At 38.4% G+C, this 21,405-nt stretch overlaps 2 protein-coding genes across 36 annotated transcripts in view; one reads left to right on the top strand and one right to left on the bottom strand.

Annotated features, from left to right (window-relative positions):
• LOC128252613 (uncharacterized) overlaps positions 1 to 11,937 on the bottom strand; it is a 61,645-nt gene extending 49,708 nt beyond the window's left edge. The window contains exons 1-2 of one of the 5 annotated variants that reach the window (XM_052980479.1): positions 11,631 to 11,937; positions 8,925 to 9,209 (exon numbers count right to left, since the gene is read on the bottom strand). In XM_052980479.1, coding sequence (XP_052836439.1) covers positions 8,925 to 9,036 — 112 coding nt within the window. In that variant the 5' untranslated portion in view covers positions 9,037 to 9,209; positions 11,631 to 11,937. The remainder of the gene's footprint in view (positions 1 to 8,924; positions 9,210 to 11,630) is intronic. The other 4 variants (XM_052980480.1, XM_052980481.1, XM_052980483.1 and 1 more) reach the window with 4 other exon arrangements.
• A 2,401-nt stretch (positions 11,938 to 14,338) lies between these two features.
• The window catches only part of LOC128266780 (protein lap4), a 61,715-nt gene continuing 54,648 nt past the window's right edge, over positions 14,339 to 21,405 (top strand). For 24 of the 31 annotated variants that reach the window (XR_008269112.1, XM_053003552.1, XM_053003550.1 and 21 more), the window contains exons 1-2: positions 14,346 to 14,598; positions 15,324 to 15,708. Coding sequence is in view for 30 of the 31 variants with exons in the window: in XM_053003552.1 (XP_052859512.1) it covers positions 15,547 to 15,708 (162 nt within the window). In the remaining variant the exon portion in view is untranslated. The other 7 variants (XM_053003521.1, XM_053003559.1, XM_053003526.1 and 4 more) reach the window with 6 other exon arrangements.

Below are 21,405 nucleotides of genomic sequence, written 5' to 3'. Positions count from 1 at the left end.
AGACATAGAAATGGGAAGCCAAAATGTTTTTATCTTTTCTTTTCTTGGGGTGTTCGTTTTTATAGCTATCACCCAAAATGGGACACTCCATTTTCGTCAATTGATTCGCCTGTCTGGCTCTTTCAAATACGCATTAATTTCATTTATTGCAATCATCATTGTTGTTCCTGTAGTTGTCATGGCGAGAAAAAGCCAACGCAAACACGAAACTTAGACGGAGAAATTTCCGAGGTGGGAGATGAGCTGCCGACCAGGAGGAAAAACAGAAGAGGGAGGCATTCCTGGACACTGATTGTGTTGATTACGCTGACCCACTTCGCCTGCCAAGGCTCCTTCTCTTTCTTTCCTGGCGGAACTCGTGTGTACTGTGTACTGCGTATAGTGTACTCCTCCGCCACCGCCCCTTTGGGTTTCTAGTCAAATTCAATGAACTCGAAACTTGCTGATAATACTCGCAATAATAACAATAATAGTAGGAATAATGTTGTTTTCAAATGACAGCACAGACACGGAGGAAAAAAAATCAAAAGAGGATGCGGTGGGAATGGTGTTGTCACTCAAAGTTGAGCAAGAGTAGATAAATGGCATTGGCTAGCCAGTTCCCCTTATTTTTACTTTTCTTCTCCTGTCATTTTTATAAAGAGGCTCGAACACTGTACCAAAATTACAAAAAATACGTGAACAAACCTCTTTACTTATAAAATAGATCAATTTTCTTGTCTTAAAATTTGATTGTGCAATCATGGTCATTTTTTCTTGATATTATTTACAATATTTTAATTACAACCCAAACATATAATTAAAATATCAAAACGTATACACATGAAATCAATCACCCCACCTTAACTTACACGTCTGGCAGCTCTGCTAGTATTATTATTTTAGCATATTATTAGTACTTTTAATATCGTCAAAGCGAGCACGAAAACTAATTAGCACTAAAGCAGAGTAAAGACAAAAATAATAAACGACTTTAAAAGAGGGTAGAGGAATTAAATTTCAATTGTTTGCATAAACTTAGTAAGTATCTCTTCGTCTTAAAATATAAACGTAATATTAAAAAAAATAAGTATTTTCTTTCTGTGCACTCCTAGTCATATGATATGTTTTCATATCCCAACGTATTGAGTTCACCTAACAAAAATAACAAGCTACTTGAAAATCGCGTTTATTTTTAATGGGAGAAACAACACACATGTGGCACATACTATAGAGAACCCGAAACGTACATACAGGCTCCCACAAATTGTTTTGTTTTCTTGGCCGCACAATGACTAGGCAAAAAAATAAAAGTTAGACACTTCCACCTCTTGACCACCTCCCGCATCAACTATGAAATCTGCTTTTATGCTCGAACTGGCTGAACATATTTCGTTCGAAATGCCAACACACAGGTAAGTGTTCAGGGGTATTCAGAGTTATTTTCAGGGGATTTTTGGGGGCACTCGCCTAGCGACATGATCGGACACAAAGTTCTTTGGCATTGGCAATTTTTTGTTAGTGTAGCTTTTTTTGGGCATTGTTGTTGGTGTTGCAACAACGCGGCCAAAGCGTCAATTACCGCCTATGTCGGTACACCTGTACTCCCTGATTCCCCTTTAGTCTTCCCTTCGAAAAAGTCCACTTGCCTCTTTTTTCTCGCTGTTGTTTGTCAATAATATGCGTCATTCTAATACGAAAAAAATATATAAATATCACGCAGAGAAAAAAGGATGAAAAATACTCGGCTTACACGTGGTACTACTTTTAATGGATTTTATTTGTACTTGCCTCTGTCGGTCGAAGTTGCCCTCAAGGGGGGCAGGGTAGGTTCAAGTTGTAAGTGCTATTTCCATTGTTGTTCGCAAAGTGTTGCTGTTGTCCGTGGTTCTATGCGTAAACCAGTCAAACGGACAATGACAAACCATATTGTTCGGGGGCGGAGAGGAGTGAACTTGAACATAGGAATGAACCGCTCAAATTGGTTGGATATATGATGAAGAATGGTCAAACAATTGGGCTTGAAAAGCTTAAAAATCGAGTCATCCAATCATGAATTGAACGAGTGATAGGCCAAACAAAATGGATGTACAATCAGTATAGCTGTGGCTATTTTTTTAGGGCGTTGAAGCAAAAAACTTACGATTTAAATATATAATAATATCTATGTTATTATCAGAAACTAACGTCCCTAATACAGTTAACGACCTAGGCAACTATATCTATAAAACTTTATGTACAGTTTTCAGAAATATACATTTTATTTTCGAGCTCAGATCAAATGCTTAACGTTTTACTGTCTTTAAACAAAATTTCCTCTTTTTATTACTAAAATTTAAATGTTCAAGAAATTACGACCTCTTTCTAAGCAAATCCAATAATTTTTAATAAAGAACCTTAAATATTCCCAAGCTTTTTTCCTTACATTTATTTATTGTTTTACAACTTCAGCAGCATCTGCACCACACGCCGCTTATGGCAATAAACATTCAAAACCTCTCGTTTATAAACACTAAACATATCTAATTGCCAAAGTATTAATATGACATTAAGGCTCTTGGCATTCGGGTCGCACAAGCCTGGCGAGCCAGCAGAAAAAAATAATAACGCTAAGTCATCTAGGCCACGTTTGACAATGTTTAAAGTTCAGACCCAGTTAAATTTTAAGGCGCGTTTGGTGCGCTATTAAAGCGACTCATTTCTACCATTTATGGGCCGGCCCACGCCCGATCCACTTTGGCAGAAACTTCAAGGCACGCCCGCCCGAATGGGGAAAAGTTTTCTAATGCGGCGCCACGGCTACGCAAATTCATGCCAACTAACTTCTAATAATAATTTTAATTGCCAAACGGCAGCACTCTGGCCATTATGGCAGAGTGGTCTAGGAGTCGCCTTCCTTTCATTTCTATGTTTTTATATTTTTTCTCCATTTTATATAAACATTTCGAAGAAGTTGACGCATGGCACATGTTGCAGGGGGAGAAAATAAATTCGAAACGTCATGCTGACTAAGAGGGATATTTTCTACAATTTTTCCATTTTATTTCAATTTTATATTTTTATTTTTTCTCTTTTAACTTTCTATGAAATTTGCAATTGGTCTGGTGTTTGGATGGAGTGCCGAGAAGCCTTAATATGCTTATGTGCCTACCAAGCGGAAAATCGCACACGTGTATTCTCATATTGAAGTCAAGATCACTTCAAGTTTCTCACCGGCAATGAATGAAATTAAACTTTTATTATTCTGATTGTTTGGTGTCTTACAAAACGGTTTTCAAAACAACTTAATTTCACATTGTCAACACCACAAAGTAGTCAACAAAAACTTTCGTCATCGCCGTCTAGACGATTTTATAAAGAAACGCTATATCTTGACCGTATTTGTCATTCGTAAAAATGTCGAGACATAATCTTTGATCATGTGAAAATAATACAAATGTAAACAAGCTAAATAAATAAGGAAACGTGAACAGGGAATGAGCCTGACAGAGCTTTTAGTAAGGGTAATCTTAGTAAAGACATTTCTATTTAGAGAAATTCAAATATTTATGCTATTACAAAGTAAATTGCACAAGAAAAGAATGAGAGCTAGATAGTAAGGTCACAACATTTTAAAGCAATTAAAAATATATCCTAGTAGCTATATTTCTGAATATTAACATTCAGACGTACGACGTGTTTTAATTTCACAAAACTTTAAGCCATTTTAAATTTTATTATTTTTACATCGACTTCTTAAAATTTCTTTAAGTTTTTTCATGCCCTTACGTAACCTTCCACTTTTCATTACGCATTTTCACACCTTTTGGAGTTGAATTTTCCCCTCATTAGTAATCTAGTAAAGTGGAGGAACTCGTCCACTCCAACTTTCTAATTGAACTAATAATATTCGTTATATTTTTTATACCCCGTCTTACGCGTCAGATAAGCGTCGTTGTCGATCCGGAGGGGGATGATTTCCGTATAATTGTCAGTGGGGATAAAAAAAAGAAGGAAATATGCTTACCTCTCGACCCTCTTTGCCATTAGAAGATTATGAAATTTATAAAATATTTTCCCAAAGATTTTTCTCGCCACGAAAAAGCAAAAAATCGTTGCTTTCCTGCCAAGTGCTAACTGCCGCCGGGGAAAGGTCCACGATGTACTTAACTGATTTCCGAGAATTTTCACACAAACACAGCTGCACAGGAGGGTGTCGCCGTGTGTGTGTGTGTGTGAGAGTGTGTGGAGCAATCAGTTTAAAGCTGTCAGGGCAGCGGCAAGGATTTTCAATGAGGCTATAAACCGGAAACTGCTGCGAGTAATGCGACGCAGGATCCTCCCGGCAGAAACATCGTCATGGCCATTGCCAATGCTCGTAGGTGGATACTTTAATCAGAGCGAATGCGCTCGAAAAACACACTCTTAGATACATCAAAAAAAAGATAGTTTGGAACATCTATAAAAAAGTGTCGTGACAAGTCATAAAACGAATAGGATAAGAAGTCTTTATTGTCAGCATTGACCAGGAATTAAACTGTACTCCACAGAAATTAAAGAACTTTATAGCGTTTCATTGCTTCTTTATAAAAGTCATCGAAAAGGTTACAGTTTTGTACATTTTGTAGACCAACTTATTAGGCTTAAAGCCTAAAGAGCCAAACTTGTTTTAATGAAGAACATCTATTTTTATTACTTAAACTTCTCTTTAAATCAAATTTAGACGGTGTATGAGATATTTTTATTTTTTAATGGCGTCTACATAAAATAACAATTGCCCAAAAATAATGATCATACCTATACTTAGAAATTGAACAAAAAAACATTTTAGAGTAAATTTTAAGTTTGTTTTTTTTTGTGGTAGAAAGGTGACATTTTTCTAGTTTTTTTGAAGTGTAGAGCTTTGTAGCTTGTTTTGGTAGCTCTTTTCGGGGCTTAAAAGGCGGAGCTGGAGCAAAAGGCTGCTAGTTACAGTCCCCGAACTCCCCACTAACTTTCGCCACGCTATACACTCCATCTGTCCTCCCTTTTGCATTGAACGTAAGCAGGCGCCTTGGGCATTTTAGGCTTATCGTCGACGTTGGCATCCTCATCCTCATCTTCGTCGCCATCATGGCCATAGTGGGGCACTCAACCAGTCAAGAGCGGGGAAACGGCTTGCATTTGTGGTCTGGATGAACCGATTTTCTGTTTTCTATTGCGGACGGCAAAACGTTGACTCCTGAAGTTGTTATTTCAACTGTTTCTGCAGAAGCCCCTGTTCGACGAGGGTGTTGTTATTGCCATTTGTTGTAACGCTGCTTGAGATGTCAAATAGCTGAGCGGACTTGCAACAAGAACAACAACCGCAGCAGGAAGCACTTGAAAATTGAAATCAAGCATTGGGGCGCCAGTTTCTCAGTCGCCGTCAACTGAGACGCCAGCGCAGCAAAACAGAAAAAAAAATAACTAGAAAAAAATCAACAATAACAACAAAAGTGGCAGCAACATCAGCGGAGAACAAAGGTCCTCGCCTTGCTATTTGCATATGAATATGGAGCACTTGGAGGTAGCTTTTAGGTTGTTGCTTCCAGCCAGCAACAAGAATAACATCAGCTGCAACAACCACAAACGATTTGCTGTTTGGCATATGAATAAACCAGCAACAACACCAAAGATCCACAAAGAAAACTTATTGCTGATGCTGTTGTTATACCCTCACCTAAAAATGGGTAACTATCTACCAAGAAAAGAATTGCTTTTCAGTAATAAATATAATAATAATAAAAAGGGATTTTAGGGTATGTTTTTTCTTATAAAAACGACACTGTTTTTTTGAACATTAAGTTTATTTTTAATATCTTAAAACTCCAAAGAAGAAATGATATGGAAAGACTGTGTTTAACTCATAAAAATGTTTGAAAACTATAAATGTTTTAAATTATTGACCTTAGGGTTTTATAAGACATTGAGTTATTATCTATTATATTATCTATTAGCATAGGACTTTGTTATTAAAATTTATCTACAATTATTAACCATCGTTGCAACTCTCCGAGTTTTCTAGGGTAAAATACCTCCCATTTCGCCTTCGTTGTTGATGTTTGGGATGTTGTGGGTTGCCCTCTTAGTTTATGGGGAGCCTGCAGTGTATTGCCAGCGGCAACAATAACGCTCAACGCTTGCCGCCATTTGTTGCTGTTGCTATTGCTTTTGTTGTTGCTGGCATTGCCGGCGGTGGGCGATAGATGGCGCCAAACGCCAGCGAAAATTGAATAAGAGGCTCGAGTTGAAGGCAATTGCCGAAGTAGGCAGGCAAGCGGAAAGCAGGAAGCTATACCAATAACAAACACACACACTCAAACTAAAGAAAGAGACTCCCACACACATGCTGAGTTAATGGGGAGCACTTTTCGCGGAAAAGTTTCAGGAGATAGGCACTGAAAGTCTTTTCATGAATTTCTGTTGTAGAGTAAAACTTTTTAAATAAATTTTTTTGTGTTAGGCATAATTATCCTAAATAATGTGATATTAATGAGCTAAAGTTATTTTGAATTTCTACTTCTCTCTCTTGATTTTATTATATTTTCATCTCTTTCAACAAAATGTCATGTCATTATCTTAGATTAAGCTTTAGGATTAAGAAATATGTCTGACCATTTCATCTAAATTAAATAGAGAGAAATTTTCCGTATTTTTGCCTTTACTAAATAAAATTGGGCTTGGCTTTTTTTGGGAGTTTGGAAAATTGAAAACCCTAAGAAAACCCACGCATAAACGTGGTCGCACACACCCAAGCCCTGGCACGTAACAAGGAAAGTTATGTAGTGTTCTGCGCCATGTTCCTTCGGATACCTTCCTCCGTAGGTTTTCCTTTTTTATTTTCCCCCGTTTTTGCTTGTTTTGGGTTACTTTGAATTTAATGGAAAATTTATTGACGACATGCCGCTTAGTCGTTTGACTTGGACTTTTGCCTTTGCCTCCGAGGCACTCACCCACCCACAATTTCGCCATTTCCTGGCCCCGCCGCCTCCGATCCCATCCTGCTGCTCTGTCATGTGTGCAAAGTTTTCGCATTCGGTTTGCTTTGGTTGGGTTTCATGAACCTGCCCATGCCCTGCACTCTGACTGATTCTTCCAAGCAATTGGGGATAAATAGTTGATGATTGTGTGTGGTCGGTGGATGGGGGGATCGGGGAGTTGGCAAGAAGACTGGGAAAAAATCAGACGGTACTGATGAATGAGGGATGACCGCTCGATGTGTCTCGAATTGATTGATTGTCCCTTGCAATCCAATATGTTGCAGGACAGCATTTGAATCGTTTCATGCGGGTGGCTCAGGAATTACAGTAATCGCTCGCCATTTACAAGGATATTGCCAAGCCTGCGGCGTCTTTTTCCAACGACACATTTTTCTTAATTTATTTTCTTAATATAATTGTGAACAGGAAACTATTTGTTTGAAAAAGAAAAATTGAACTGAAATCTCGAAAAGAACACAGATTGTTTTTGTATAATTAAAAGAATTTAATTTATTATAAATATTCACAAAGTGAAGGCGGCAATTATTAACTACATTTATTTTATCTATTCTCTTACTGAATTTTTTTATAAAACTCATATAACTCATAAAACACTTTATACTTTACACTTAACTTTACTTAACTTGCAAAATCAATATTCAAATTACAAGCTTTCGTATACAAACCGAAATTCTAAAATGTACAACACTTTAAAATACTGTTTTAAGTTTTTAATTCAATATATGCTATTATTGAATTGGCGCTTTTTGTTTAATTTTGGTATTTCCTTTAACCGATTTCAAATATTTATTTTTTTATTTCCATAAATCAACAAGGTTTTTCATAAATGTAAATTGTTTATGCTTGCCCGAGATAGCTTTAAACTTTTATGATGGCCAGTACACATGGGCTTGACTGACCAACATCAAACGAAAAGGAAGCCTTTTTTATTTGAATTTGGGGGCTTTCAAATGGTTACATTAAAAGCGTGGGAATGCTGCAGATGACTGACGGAATCGAAATGGTATAATATCTGCCTAGAAAAATACAGGTGACTGCAGAATTTTTCATCTGATTGGCCAGCTTGAATCCAAGAGCCCAACATATCTTATTGTCATTGGCCAACGTCATGCCTTTGACTTGTTCATTTACAATAAATTAGAATTATAACCTCGCTTAGCCAAATCAACGACGCAATAACCTCGCAATAGCCAGCGTACATGCAAGGGGACTATTCCGGAATCCTGGGAGGTTTAGGCGGGGGTGTAACCCCTCAAAAAGCAACCCCCAAAAGGAGAAGAGCAGTTGCCGAAAATAAAACATTCACAAAACTCGGGGCATGGGGTAGTTATCCTGGCAGCTCTCCTGCCTGACGCCACAATCCTCAGCGGAATCGGGACGCGGAAGACCGAAAAACTTTTCTCGCGTGTTTTACCAACTTTAATATTTTATGTTGCTGATTTTCTTTATGGGATTTGGCCGTAGAAATCCCGGGGACAAACACCCGAACGAGCCCACACCTAACCAATCTCAACCCCTTGAAACTCAACAAGTTTTTTTTCTTTATGCTATCCGCTGAGAGTCTTGAAAGACCTTTGGAGTGGAATGCGGACACGCCTGCCATGTTACGCCATTAGTTTATGATTATTGCCTGAAGTTTTGCGGGTCCCCAGTGGAGTTCCAACCGGCAGTTTGAATCAGTGTTGTCAACTATTAGCCAAATCGGCCAATGAAACAATAAAAGTGTAGCCAAAAACAATTTAAGCCAAATAGAAAAATTATATCATCCCCTTATTTTTAAAGCTCTAAAGCGAGGAACATTTGTTGCAATGGAAAGTAAGAAAATTCAACTTCCAAGTATCTAAAAGTTTAAATACACTTCAATTTGGCCAGAATAAAAAAGCCAAATTGGCAGAACTACGGGGAATGCAGTGTGAGAATTGTGACAGAGTTTACAACACTCACCTGTTGTCGACTTCTTGGTTAGTGTCAGTCGTCCATTGTGGTCGGTTAACAGCAGCAGCAGGATCTCAATCAGTTGAATCACGAGAAAACGTCGATTGTAAAACAAAAACATTGCAATCCGACGTTTTTTTTCACCGCTTTCCGGCTGGGGCGCCTTTTTGGTGGCCCGTCCTCGATTTTAATTAAATATATATTTCTATCTGACACGATTATTGGTACTTTGACGAACTCTGCGCAGTGTCAGTCAATTCGATTACCAGAAGCATTTTTTCATTTCTGCTCACACTTCGATGTTTGGTTTCGGAAATGGACGGAAATCGGGGGAGAAATCAAATCACCGAATTTTATTTACTAATCTAATGCACACACCCATGCACACATACACACACAAAAGTATGCTAATATATTTGGGCATACGCATAAATATTTTACGCAAGCAACAGTGCGTATACGCAATTTGTTTAATAGTCCGCGCAAACATGCCGCTAACACGATAGCCTGGCGCCAATGTCATTTGTTTGTCAGCTCTCAAATCGGAAAATTGATGAGGTGGGAGTACAGTGAGGCCTGTCATTTGCTGAATCAAAACCCCAGAAAACAAAAAAAGATGAAAATTAAAACTTCATAGAGCTTCACCAATAATTATTTCATTTAAATTTTTTGCAATTATGCAATATTGCTATCAATTTAAATAAAGCTTTACAATGGAAAGTTTAATTTTTAATATTTACTTGATTACACTTTTTATGCCATAAATTTTTGTGAAAGTTTTTTCGAAAGCCAATTAAAGTTGTTTGCTCCTTTGGTTTCTGTTGTTTTGCAAAGTTCATGTGTTTTTTTTTAATCTTTATTATATTAGCTAGCCTCCATAGTTTGAACATAGAAAATAAAAATATCAAGTTAAATTTTAGTCAACTTATAATTTATTAGAGGTTTAAAACAAATTGAGTTTCCTATTCTTTGACTAGTTATTGAAATACTGTTTTTTATTTAATGTGAGTTGAAAACAATATTTTCAGTAAAAAATATTCAGAAAATAGATCCGAAAGGATCTTTTGTCCTGATATATCATCATCCTGACATCATCCATCATCCTTTTATCCGCCTTAAATTTGAACTGTGCTGTGTGTGCTCGGATTTAAGCTGCGATAAATTCGCAGATTCTTCGGCTCAGATTCTTCGGCTGCCATTACGCACGCATCACCATAATAATGACAATAGTAATAATAATAATAATGATGATGATGACGGTGATGATGCCACATAAAAGGCGGCGGGGCCCATTTCAATTTCAATTCCACAAAAGGCGCGTTTGTCTCCAAGATACATTTCTATCTCCAGTGCGCGTATTCGCGCGGCAAAGCTCGCCAAAAAAAATCGCATAAATGAATGCTAAAATATATTTCGGCGTGGTTGCCGTTACTATTAAATTGTTGTTGCCTTTGCTATTTCAACTATGAAAGGCTTTGCAAAAAGCAAAGCAAAACGCAGACAATCTTTTATATGTATGACAATTGAAAAAAGAATTCAATAAATCAAAAGGGAAAAGCAAAAAGTTCTTGCAAATTTAAGCTTTGCTTTTTGTTTTGAATACACAGACAAATACGTTTTGGGCGAATAATTCTAAGTCAAGATGAATTTTAAATGTGTTGAAAATAAGATGGAATATTTGCAAAAGAAATTATACAATATTATTGGAACTGTTTATATCTAGCCCAAAATTACATTTAACATCATAACATTTCTTTAAAATATCAAAAACATTTTTTTCTGTGTGCAATGGTGTACATTTGTTTACAACACAGCGGTTTGGACATTGCTTTGTTTACAACTTTTTTATATATATATAAATTTCAGTTTTGGTAAGATAAAACCGAAAATTGGGAGATAAGCAAAGAAGCCGGCTGAATAAAAGAAATCATATTGGGGTAGTTATATAAAACAATTTGTATGTGAATTTTTGCACAAAAACACACACAGACGCGAGCTCAACACACACAGGCACAGAATCAGGCGCTCAGGAAAACAGAGAGCGAAAGAGTAGATGAGGAGGACAAAGCGGAGGAGAAGGATGAGGAGAACAAACGAATTTCAGCAACGACGCAAATTTCGATTTCCTCGAAATTTCTACCTTCTATTATGTTCGTTCCTCTCTCATCTTCTTCTTCTTCTTGTTTGGGCTTCATATACATTTTGTTTGCAAAAAAATAAAAAAAATAACAAAGAGGCAAAAAAACACAGCAAAGAAGAAGCAACAGCAGCGCAGCTTACTAAGCTTTTTCTCTGCCGCCGTTTTGCTCCTTGTTTTTGCTACGCTTTCGCTTTGCTTTTGCTTTGCTTTTTTGTGTTTTTGCTTTTTAGTGTATTTGCTTTTTTGTGGACAATAAGAAGCAGCAACTACTGTACTTGTTGTTTTTCTTCGGTACTTTTCCTTTACCGCGTATATCCTTTTTTGCCGCTTTGTTTGTTTGGCATTTCTCAATTTTCAAATACACACGCACTTTCTCCTGTTTCTTGTTATATTTTTCCCTTTGTTGTATTATGTCATAATTCTATTTGGCGTCCAGGACTAAACAATGCCGGAATTTTTCACAATTGATAAAGCCAATGAATCACATTTCGTTTTCATTAGCCCCACAGTTCTTGCTGTCTCGCTTTTTCTGCACCGGCTCCTGTTGCCTCCTCCCCCTCATTTTTGTTTGCTACCTTTGTTGTCTTTTTTGCATTTCCGCTTTACGTTTGTGTTTCGCTCGCACTGACGCACTCACACTCGCACTCACATACACTTCACAGTACTGGAGCTGCAATTACTGTTGTTGCTCCGGCTTGTTTAATTTTCGTTTGTCACACACACAGAGTCGAGAATATCATACAATATAGCGAATTTACAAGCGCCGGCAAAAATTACTCGAGAAACGCGCCCGCAAGTGCACAGAGCGACGCAGCAAACACGTCCAAACAATTAGTTCGCCATCGGAGAACTGGAGAACTGCGAACAGGAGAACTGGAGAACTGAGCTTTGCTTTATGAATGGACGCGGCCTCGAAAGCAGCTTATTTCGACGAGCAAAACCGACTCTCTTCGCGAGCGCAAATACACTCCCCCAATTTCTCTTAGCCAGACCCCTCGGCGCTGTTACCCGGTTCGAGTATTTGTATCTTGTAGATACGAGTACGATGTCTTGGTTAGTTCTTTGCAGAATTTGCAAGGAATTGATATGCGGGGAATACATGAACGTTACCTTATATCTAGGAAAACGAAAAGAAATTAAAACTAAAATATAAAATAAATGAAAGTAAGAGCTAGTCGGTAGTGAAAGTCCTGTTCTTGTTTGGACGGCGTTGTGTCCGGGTTTTACATTTGTAGAATAAAAACAATAGAATATGTTTTAAAATGTATTCCCTCAATTTACTATTTATAAACACAGGGAAAAAAAAACAGCTTCAACGATTTCCTTTAATTTTTTAATTATATTATTACTAAGTTAAATAAACAGATAAATAGTATACACACACACCAACAACCTTTTGTAAAATAGATTAATTTTGTTTCTATTTGTTGCCCACGGACTATTTTTTGATTTCCCAAAAATCTTCAATTTATTATGAAAGCTCGACAGTTAAACAATGTTGTCTGACATTTGCCTTTCCGCCAAACTAGTGTCCCAATCCTCTGGTGTATCCTTAGGCAACGCGGTTGGTGTGGAAGATGCGAAAATGCCTTTGAATCACAACAGCGCCGCTAACCAGAAGAAGGCCCAATACAGAAAAAAGGATCGCAGCAAAATTGTTCCATGTGTGTCCTTGCCATCCAAAGTTTAACTGTTGGGCCAAGTACTCTTCGATTTCGCTTTCCCAGTACATCAACAAGGCTTGTATCGAGAAGAGAAGTAAGGCCATTAGGATTTCTTTCTTGTTTGCGAAAAGAAAAATCGCGATTGCTTGCATCTGGTGAAACATGATGGGATCGGTTGAAATTTAGAAAACAACGTTAGCGCAAGGAATAAGTCCAGTGATTTCAGAAGCAAAACGAGTACAAAAATATTCAGGAAGATTGATTCGTTGAATACTTTTCAGGTAAGTGGCAGGTACAAATTTTAGATGACACGAGCTTGACACAACGCACTTTGACATATGTATCAGTGCCACGTTGCTTTTTGTTATGACCAAATTTAAAGATGCAACTACTAACTAAAATGCAAGGAAATTTACAGTTTTGCAACGTTTAAGTTTTAACTATAATTTTAAATTCACCTTTTTAACTCAAGGTATTCGAATTTCGCTGAATTTAAGTGTCTTTTATTTAAAAATACACAGATGCAAATAAGAACGACTGAAATGTTAACAAAATCGGTTAACATTGTGCGTGCTTTTCAAGAGAGCGGTTAAAAAGAGAGTCGCTCGCTCTCGCATTGTGAAGCTTTTACCGGCAACTCTTGTTTTTGTTGTCAAACATTTCAATGGCAACGTCGACGTCGGCGTCGGCAGAGAAAGCTATGCAGGGGGCGCAAAGCAAAAACAGTGTTGTCCAAATTAATTGATTTTGAACTTCATGTTGCGAGGGTCTTTGACATAAAATTAATATTTTTTCCAAATGTTGGAAAGCTGTTATTAAAAATTTAGTTTAAGCTGATATTGTTTCATCTAACGATTTGGAGATTTTCAACTTGTTATTAAAAATTATTCTTACCAAACTTCCCCGCGACGAAGAGGGAAATTATTACTAAGTTTTAAAGCGCGTTGGGATTTTTCGGTTTTATGTATATTAAACCGGCATTGCCACTTTTTGTTGTTCAGCGAAGTTAACCTCCCAACAGCAATGCTAGTTTCGTCAATTAGCATGGTTTTTAACCTATCCAGCATTGTCACCATTTTCGTTAGCAAATGCACCCTCCTAGAAAATACGTCGGAGAATGCCTAAAAAATTCTGTCTAGTCTGTTGTGACTAAAAACTATTTTATTTCCCCTTTTTTAACTTCGCCTCCCGTGTGCACGTATAAAATTAAGGAACATTTTAAATATCTTGTATACTGGGTTACGAAAAAACATCAATGTTTTTATCAGTGTTTGAAATATTAATATAATTTTAAATACAAAAATTAGCATCGATATTACTGCCACCACTACAACAGCTGGTTTGTATATGCAAGGATGGCGCTTCTTTTGATTTTTTATGAATGTAAAAACAATTTTGCATAAAAATGTCGAGTTTTGATAATTTGCAGACTTTCCAACTTTAATTAGTTTGAGATGTGCGAAATCTAACATAAATGTAAATGTTAAAATCTAACATAGACAGCTGCTGTTTGTGGCAGAGGAGAGCAGAGTAGAGAAGGGAAAAACATCGATAAGGCCGATGTTTTGCAAAACATCGATTACGTCGATTTTGGCATCGATGCTGGCATCGAAGTTTCCTCACATCTAGCAAAAGTTGTTGTTGCGTGCGGGCGGACGAAGTCGAGAAAATTGGACGAAAGCACTAGAAAACACGGATGAAAACAACGGCGCATTCGGCTCGTGATTTCGACCGCTTTTGAGTGAGAAAACCCGCCTGTTTTTTCTAACTGCATTTTAAATCGGAGTGCGTGCGTGTGTGTGTCTGTGCGCGTATACGTGTTCGATTCGTTTGGACGCGCTTCGCCGTTTCTGTTGCTCTGTGTGGCTCCTGTACTACAGTAATTACTCGTTTGAAAAACGTGCGAAAGCGTGCGAAAAACGTAAAGGGGCAGTAAAAAGGAGGAAAAACGCCAGCTCGCTCTGTCTCTCTCTCACTTTTTCTCTGATTTTTCGCCGCCTAACACCAGCATTTTGTTGTTGCGCAGCTTGCGAATATGTGTGAGTGTTGGTCCTGTTTATGTGTGTGCGTGTGCAAATTCCAAAACATACGCCGCTGCACCGTGGCACAAAAATGGCAAATATCGCTTAAAACAATCCAATTTCGATTCCCGGCTTTATTTTTTTTCGATGTGTGCGTGTCTGTTTGGGTGTGTCGCATTTATGTTAATTTTCCGCTTATGGTTCTTACCATTCCTCCATTCTATATCTTTTTCGCTGTTAAAAGGAAGCAACAAATGCGTCGCGTTGCCAACTACGTGATGCAATGCAATTTATGGCATTCCAACTAAGTGCCAATTACAATTGATTATTATTCATTATTTCGCTTATTACACACACAAGCGCCTTTTTGTGCGTGTGCGTGTAAGCAGTTCTCTTTTGCTCTCGCAGTCTCTCTCACTCAAACAAAACTCCAAAAGCAGCAACAAAATGGCAAGGCCAGGGGCAACAACAACAAAGTTCTCCCCTTTTACGTTTTTTGCCAGTTAACGAAACGCAACGTAACGCCTAACGTAACGTTTAAGTGTCCCTAATAAATGTCAATAAAAGTTAATAATAATTGCAGCGATATTGCCGTGCGGCCAAAAAATGTGGGCGCAACGTGTGCGATAAAAAAAGTTTGTTGAATAAAAGTGTGCAACTAAATGTCCGCCAGTTGGCCAAGTTAAGAGACCATCCTACGACCAAAACGACCTAACTTTATAAATCCTCCCCAATAAATCGAAAAAGCCGCCAAAACGACGTCCAAGAAGAAGCAGACGCAGCCGACGCGGCCGAAGACGAGCAGCATGTTCAAGTGCATTCCCATCTTCAAGGGCTGCAACAGGCAGGTGGAGTTCGTGGACAAGCGCCACTGCTCCCTGCCGCAGGTGCCCGAGGAGATTCTGCGCTACTCCCGGACCCTGGAGGAGCTGTTCCTCGATGCCAACCACATCCGGGACTTGCCCAAGGTGAGCATACAACACAGGCGTACCCCTGTTTAAGGAACCACAACTCTGAGATGTCGAAAATTTTACCAATAAACTCTTTAAAAAGCAGACCAAACGAGTTAAAACTCTTAACAAAATACAAATAACTAATCGAAAGTTCTTTACTCAAAATTCCGGTCACCGAATCAATAAGCATTATATTTTAAAGTTTCTATTAAAACTAAGATCTTTTAACTATTCATCATGTGCCTTGTGTTTTAACAAAATGCAAAAAAAATTTTTTTTGAAAAGAATTTGGGATATTGATATTCATTAGCTTAACAAAACTTTTGTCTACTTACATTATTTTTTTTTTAAGTTTTACCATTTTTTTTTACACAAAGAATTTCTTAACTTCTTTTTCAATAACAGCAATGGGTTTTAGATCATGACAAACCAATGATTCATAGTACGAAAACTGGATATAACAGGAAGAAGTACAAAAATGGTTTATAATAATAAATCATTGTTATCTAAAGACATCCAATTGGTCAACTATTTATGACCAAATTGACCATAACTAATAAATTTAATGAAAAATAAATTACCATTTTTAATGTTTTTTGTTTTTATCATAGGAGTTAACTTCAAAAATTAGTTCGACTGTTTATAAACCTCGGGGCCAAAAAATCTACCCGAACTGACAGACTCTCAAGCTTTGGCAGCTGGTTGCTGCAAACCCGCAAATGTCATAGTTCAAAGTGCGTGGGAAATCTAATAAATTCCGTCGAGTCAGGTTTTATTGGAGTGGGACTAAAGCTAGTGGGTGGTAAATTAAAATTAAATATTAATATATGCAGTGTTTGTGTAAAAAAAAAACAGGAAACAGGTACAGTAAAAATATCAAAATATATATATCAAAATATAAAAGTTTTATATATGTATGCACACATAATCTAGATAAATTCCGAAGAATTTATTTATAAGAATATTTTGCAAACCACTAAAGAATCTAAATCAATATCCAAGTAAACATGAAAAATGAGTAAATTTCAATAGACAAAGTGGCACTCAGATAAGGATTGTTTGATCTGCTCAAACCCTTCGGTTGGTTATCTCTTTAACAACATTGAACAACGGCCTTGTCTGGCGGAGATGCCTTTACGTTGGCAAACTTGTCCCACCGAATGGCCCTAAGCTCAAGGGGTTGATGGCTGGGCACGTAATTTGCATCCCCGGGTGCGTTGACCCCGCCCAGGGCCGTTCCTCCTCTTCCTCCGTCCTCAATCCTCCACCTTCTGTTTTCCTCAGGAAAAGCCACAGTCAGGGCCATTCTCCTTTGGTCAGTTATCTGCTGGAGCATCGGCCATTTACCAAGACAACAATTACGACAAAAGAAGTTCCCCCAGCCGAGCGGAAGTCTGTAATTAATGCGGGGAGAAACGGGGAGTGCAAAATCGCGATGTGGGCTGAGTGAAGTTGCTTCTTTGACAGTGCAGTCATAATGGAGAGTAGCTGCATAATTGAATCTGCAATTACGCAACTGGTGTGCCCGGCAGTTAATGATCAAAGCCCCGCCAAGTGCAGCATTCTAATTAGTGGCCAAGTGCCCCTGATAATAGCCACACACAAATTGGGTGTGGTCGCCGCCGCCGAGTTCGCTTTTCCAAAATAATTCCATTTGCGTTGTGAATAATTCTGTCGTGGTTATTTATTTGGATTTGGTAAATAAACAAGTAAACAAGAGTCGGACATAAACAGTAGTAGTATCTCGTTGTCATAGCAACAAGTGGTGGGCGGAAGAGGCAGGAGATATCTCCGGTTGCAGTTGCAATTCATTTGCGGTCAGCCATCTGAGTTTTCCCATTCTTCAGTTTTCCTACTGCGATTTTCCTCCCGTTTCGATCGAGCTTCCTTCCCGCTTAGCCGCACTCAATAATGAACTTCGAATGCAAATTTAGAGCAGCATGTTGTAACCGCAACAGCAGAATCAGCAGCAGCAGCAGCAACTACATGTTGCTGTCGGGCAGGAACATCAGCATGAACTACAATGGACTGCGAGTAGTCTCCCATATAATGATGATGTTCTGCTCCCGAGTTCGTTTGAATGCTAAACCGAATGACAGCGGCGGATGTGATTGTTGCTTCAGTTTAGCTTCTGCTGATGGAACCCTTTCTGGATTGTTGAAAGCGGTACACAATTTCCGCGTTGTCATAGCATCGACAAGTAGGGAGAATACACGGAAATTCTAATCGAATGGTATTTAAGTGGATGTTTAAAGTTATATAAGCAAGGCTCTATAGATTTGATAAGGCTACATTAACTAAGTAGATGTTAATATACAAAATGTTTCGAAAATTCCTTATTTATTTTGCTTCACAAGAACTTATTTTTTTGTAGTGTAGAATAAAACTGTTTTTCTCAATTGAATCGTTGCTAACTCGACGACAATCTGCCCCAATCTACTGCCATTCGTTTGCTTTCATCAGACGGAGTTGGCAATTGAATGGGAAAATGCTGCTTTAAATTCAGTATTTTCCACAATCACTTAATGGGTCTCCTCATCGTTCCTCCTATGCTTCTACATAATTGTTAATTTGCATTATGCAACTGCGCGATTAGGGCTGTCCAACGTTGAGATATTTTTATGGAACCTACCCCAAGGTACCGCTGTGGACACAACTCGGGCAAGAAATTGGCTTCTTCAATGCATACCCACCACCCCGACCCCGACCCACACTTATTCACAGTCGCAGTCAGAACTGCTGGCCCCATTCATTTGGGCCAATTAGTCACGCTCGGAGATAAGATACCGAGTAATCACCTTATCGCCTGGCATTGCCCCAATGGGCCTGAGGTTCAACCTGCTTAGCAGACCACCGCCAACACCACCTACACCATATACTACACCACCACCCCCTTTTGTCCTCTCCTCTTTTGTTCTCCTTTCTGGCTTGCGAAACCCGAAGCGGAGCAGGTGCCTTTTCGGGTGGGGGACGCTTGTGAAAACTTAACCGGCAGTCTGGCTATTGAACACACACAAAGAGCCAGAGCGAGCGGCAATGACATCATTTGGTAGTAATCGCGTACCTGACACAGCGAACTCGACAACAGCTACGAAAACAGCCAGAAAGAATCTAAAATGGCGGCGCAACGCTTTTAGTGAGTTTGGCTAAGTGAACGCTACACTACTCGTCGCACAACTTGGCTTAACACCTGCTGGTTACCCCGAGAAGAGAAAAACAAATACAAAAAACACTGATTTGGCAACTTTTTGGCTATCAATATATCTTTGAGGACTATGGGGCTACTCATCTTTTGTGGCTTAATGGCATGTTCTAAAAAGCTTTGAGCTATTAATAGTTTCCACGGATATATAGTAATAATAATAATTATTTACTTATACAAAATGGGACATAATATCGTGAAACTAGGTTTGTAGCAAATCGGCGAATAGTTACTTTGTCTATAAAAAAAAACAAACTATTAAAACAATTTGTTGTGGAGTTCAAAATAACTAACAGCAAATTTCTTAAAATTTAGATGAGTTTGAACCATTAAATAGTAAAAAAAAACCATTTACCTTTCAAGCTCTAAAATTGGGTGATAGATACTTAAGACAGCAAATGTATACAAGTTACAATAAACGTAGCTGTGATTTATATCGTAGCAGAACTGTAACGATCCGTTTAATTCACCCATTAAGAAGTGTTAAAAGAAATAAATAAGTCTAACCTAAAGCCATTCCATTTCGCGAATTTTTATTGACTCAAAGAAAACTATCAACTGTTTTTACCACTTTTCTTTGAATAAACACTATTCCGATTTAACTGCAGTTATCTTACAGCCCCGAGACGAACTGTACTTCACTTGTGGAATTTTTCATTCGATTTGTGTTGAGTTTTTCATTTCGTTTTCGTTACACTAAGCCAACGCTCGTCTCTCGCATTCCCCATCGCTTACCACTTTTATTCTAGCCACTACTGACTGAGCTTGTGGAAACCGGTTTGCCTATAAATAAATAAATGTTTTCCACTTAATTGTTTTTGAAGGCTTTTGTATCAAACATTGCGTCTGACCGAAGCTGAACATTTTGTTTGCAGCTGTTTAAAAAGTTATTTACTGATTTTGGCAAAATGCGTTTTTAGTGGTTTATAGTCGAGATTCGGCAAAGATGCAGCTGGGATTTATGGCGCTTGATATGGCCATTGCATTGCACTGTTTCTGTATTTGCATCTAAAAAAGATACTACATTTCCCAAACAGCTGTTTGGGAAACGAGGAGCGGTTAAGTGCTTTTCCGCTGACTAGCAGTTGTATTTTTTGTTTATCCGGTGGCTGCCATCGTCTGCAGGCGGCCATAAAGAAAGTCGTTGGCTGGTTTGTTGGCACACTGGCATGACAAATGCACCAAGGCGCACACAAACACTCACCGTTCGGGGCTGCAATGCTGGATAGAAAAATGAAGATGTACAGATTGGAACAGGCGCCCAGATACATGAAGGCAGCCACTGCGATTCCGATTTCGACTCTGATTCCAATTCCTTCTGCAGATGGATGCCACTGGAGAAGCTCGCAAGCTCGTGTCTTGTTTGTTCGACGATTACACATATTTGTATATTTTTCGACTCCTCTGTTGCTGTTGCAGTGGCAAAGCAAGGGCAACAGCAGCCATTTGTATCCGTTTACAGAGAGAAAAATTTTGACGGTTTTGAAGATTTCGTTTATTTGAATTGTATATGCACAAAGAAGTTGTGTCTTTGTTTTTTACCATTTTAACATTCAACAATTATATGGCACTCAGCTCAGCATTGAATTTAAAAATGTAAATTTGCAGTAGTTGTATTTGAACCCGGTAAAAAAAGCGTAAGCTTTTCGATCTTATATAAATTTATTAAAGATTTAAGTTGTGTGTTCTTAGTTAGCCAAAAATATAAGTAGCCAGCCAAATTTTAAAAAAATTACAACAATAGAAATTTTGATTTGGCATCATAGGTTGAAGAGGTCTGAAAATATCAGAAAAAGTCAGAGATATAAAAGTAAACAAAATTAAAATAACTTTGTTTATGCATTATACCACTATGTGGAATTTAAATAAATGTTGTGTTTTGTTTTCTGCGTGTATTTGTATCTCCAGTGCGGCGTGAAATACTAAACGTGGTCGCAGTCTTCAGTTCCAGCTCTGCACATAATTGCCGCTGGCTGTCTGTCTGTCTGTCTGACTGTCTGTTTTGTTGGCTGTTCTAGCTCAGCTGGTTTCAGTGGCTGTAGATGCGTCCGTTGAGATATCCGTGCCGAAAATGTATCTAGAACCCGTTTTGGGTACGATTGTTCGGCATTTTCTGGGCGCCTAGTCATTTGCAACATGCACACACCACGCGGCAACTGCGGCTATATGTCTGTACGTGCGTATTACCTGCTGTGTGAGTGGGCCAAATGTATCTGGCCTGGCTTTCAGATTACACTTGCAGATACTGGCACAGTGTTTTAAACATTGCTGGCGGGCAGCGAAGCGCACATTTACATACCCCACACAGGTCATGGTTCAGTGCAGTTGCACTGGATTCTGGTGGATTGCTAGATTCTTTACTCCATTTTACCGAAATCCCGCTCCATCGGGGTCTATTAGGTTTGCTTTTCGGGCAGCGCAAATTGGTTTTACGACCAGGCTTTTAACAATAGCAAATTGAATTGTTTTTGCCAGCAGCAGCGACCGCTGCAGTCCGAGATAAAGTGCCC

This window comes from Drosophila gunungcola, chromosome 3R (genome assembly GCF_025200985.1).
Source record: "Drosophila gunungcola strain Sukarami chromosome 3R, Dgunungcola_SK_2, whole genome shotgun sequence".
In the NCBI taxonomy this organism is placed as follows: Eukaryota; Metazoa; Arthropoda; class Insecta; order Diptera; family Drosophilidae; genus Drosophila; species Drosophila gunungcola.
The sequence above is the reverse complement of the archived record's forward strand: the minus strand, read 5'-3'. Positions and strand labels throughout refer to the sequence as shown.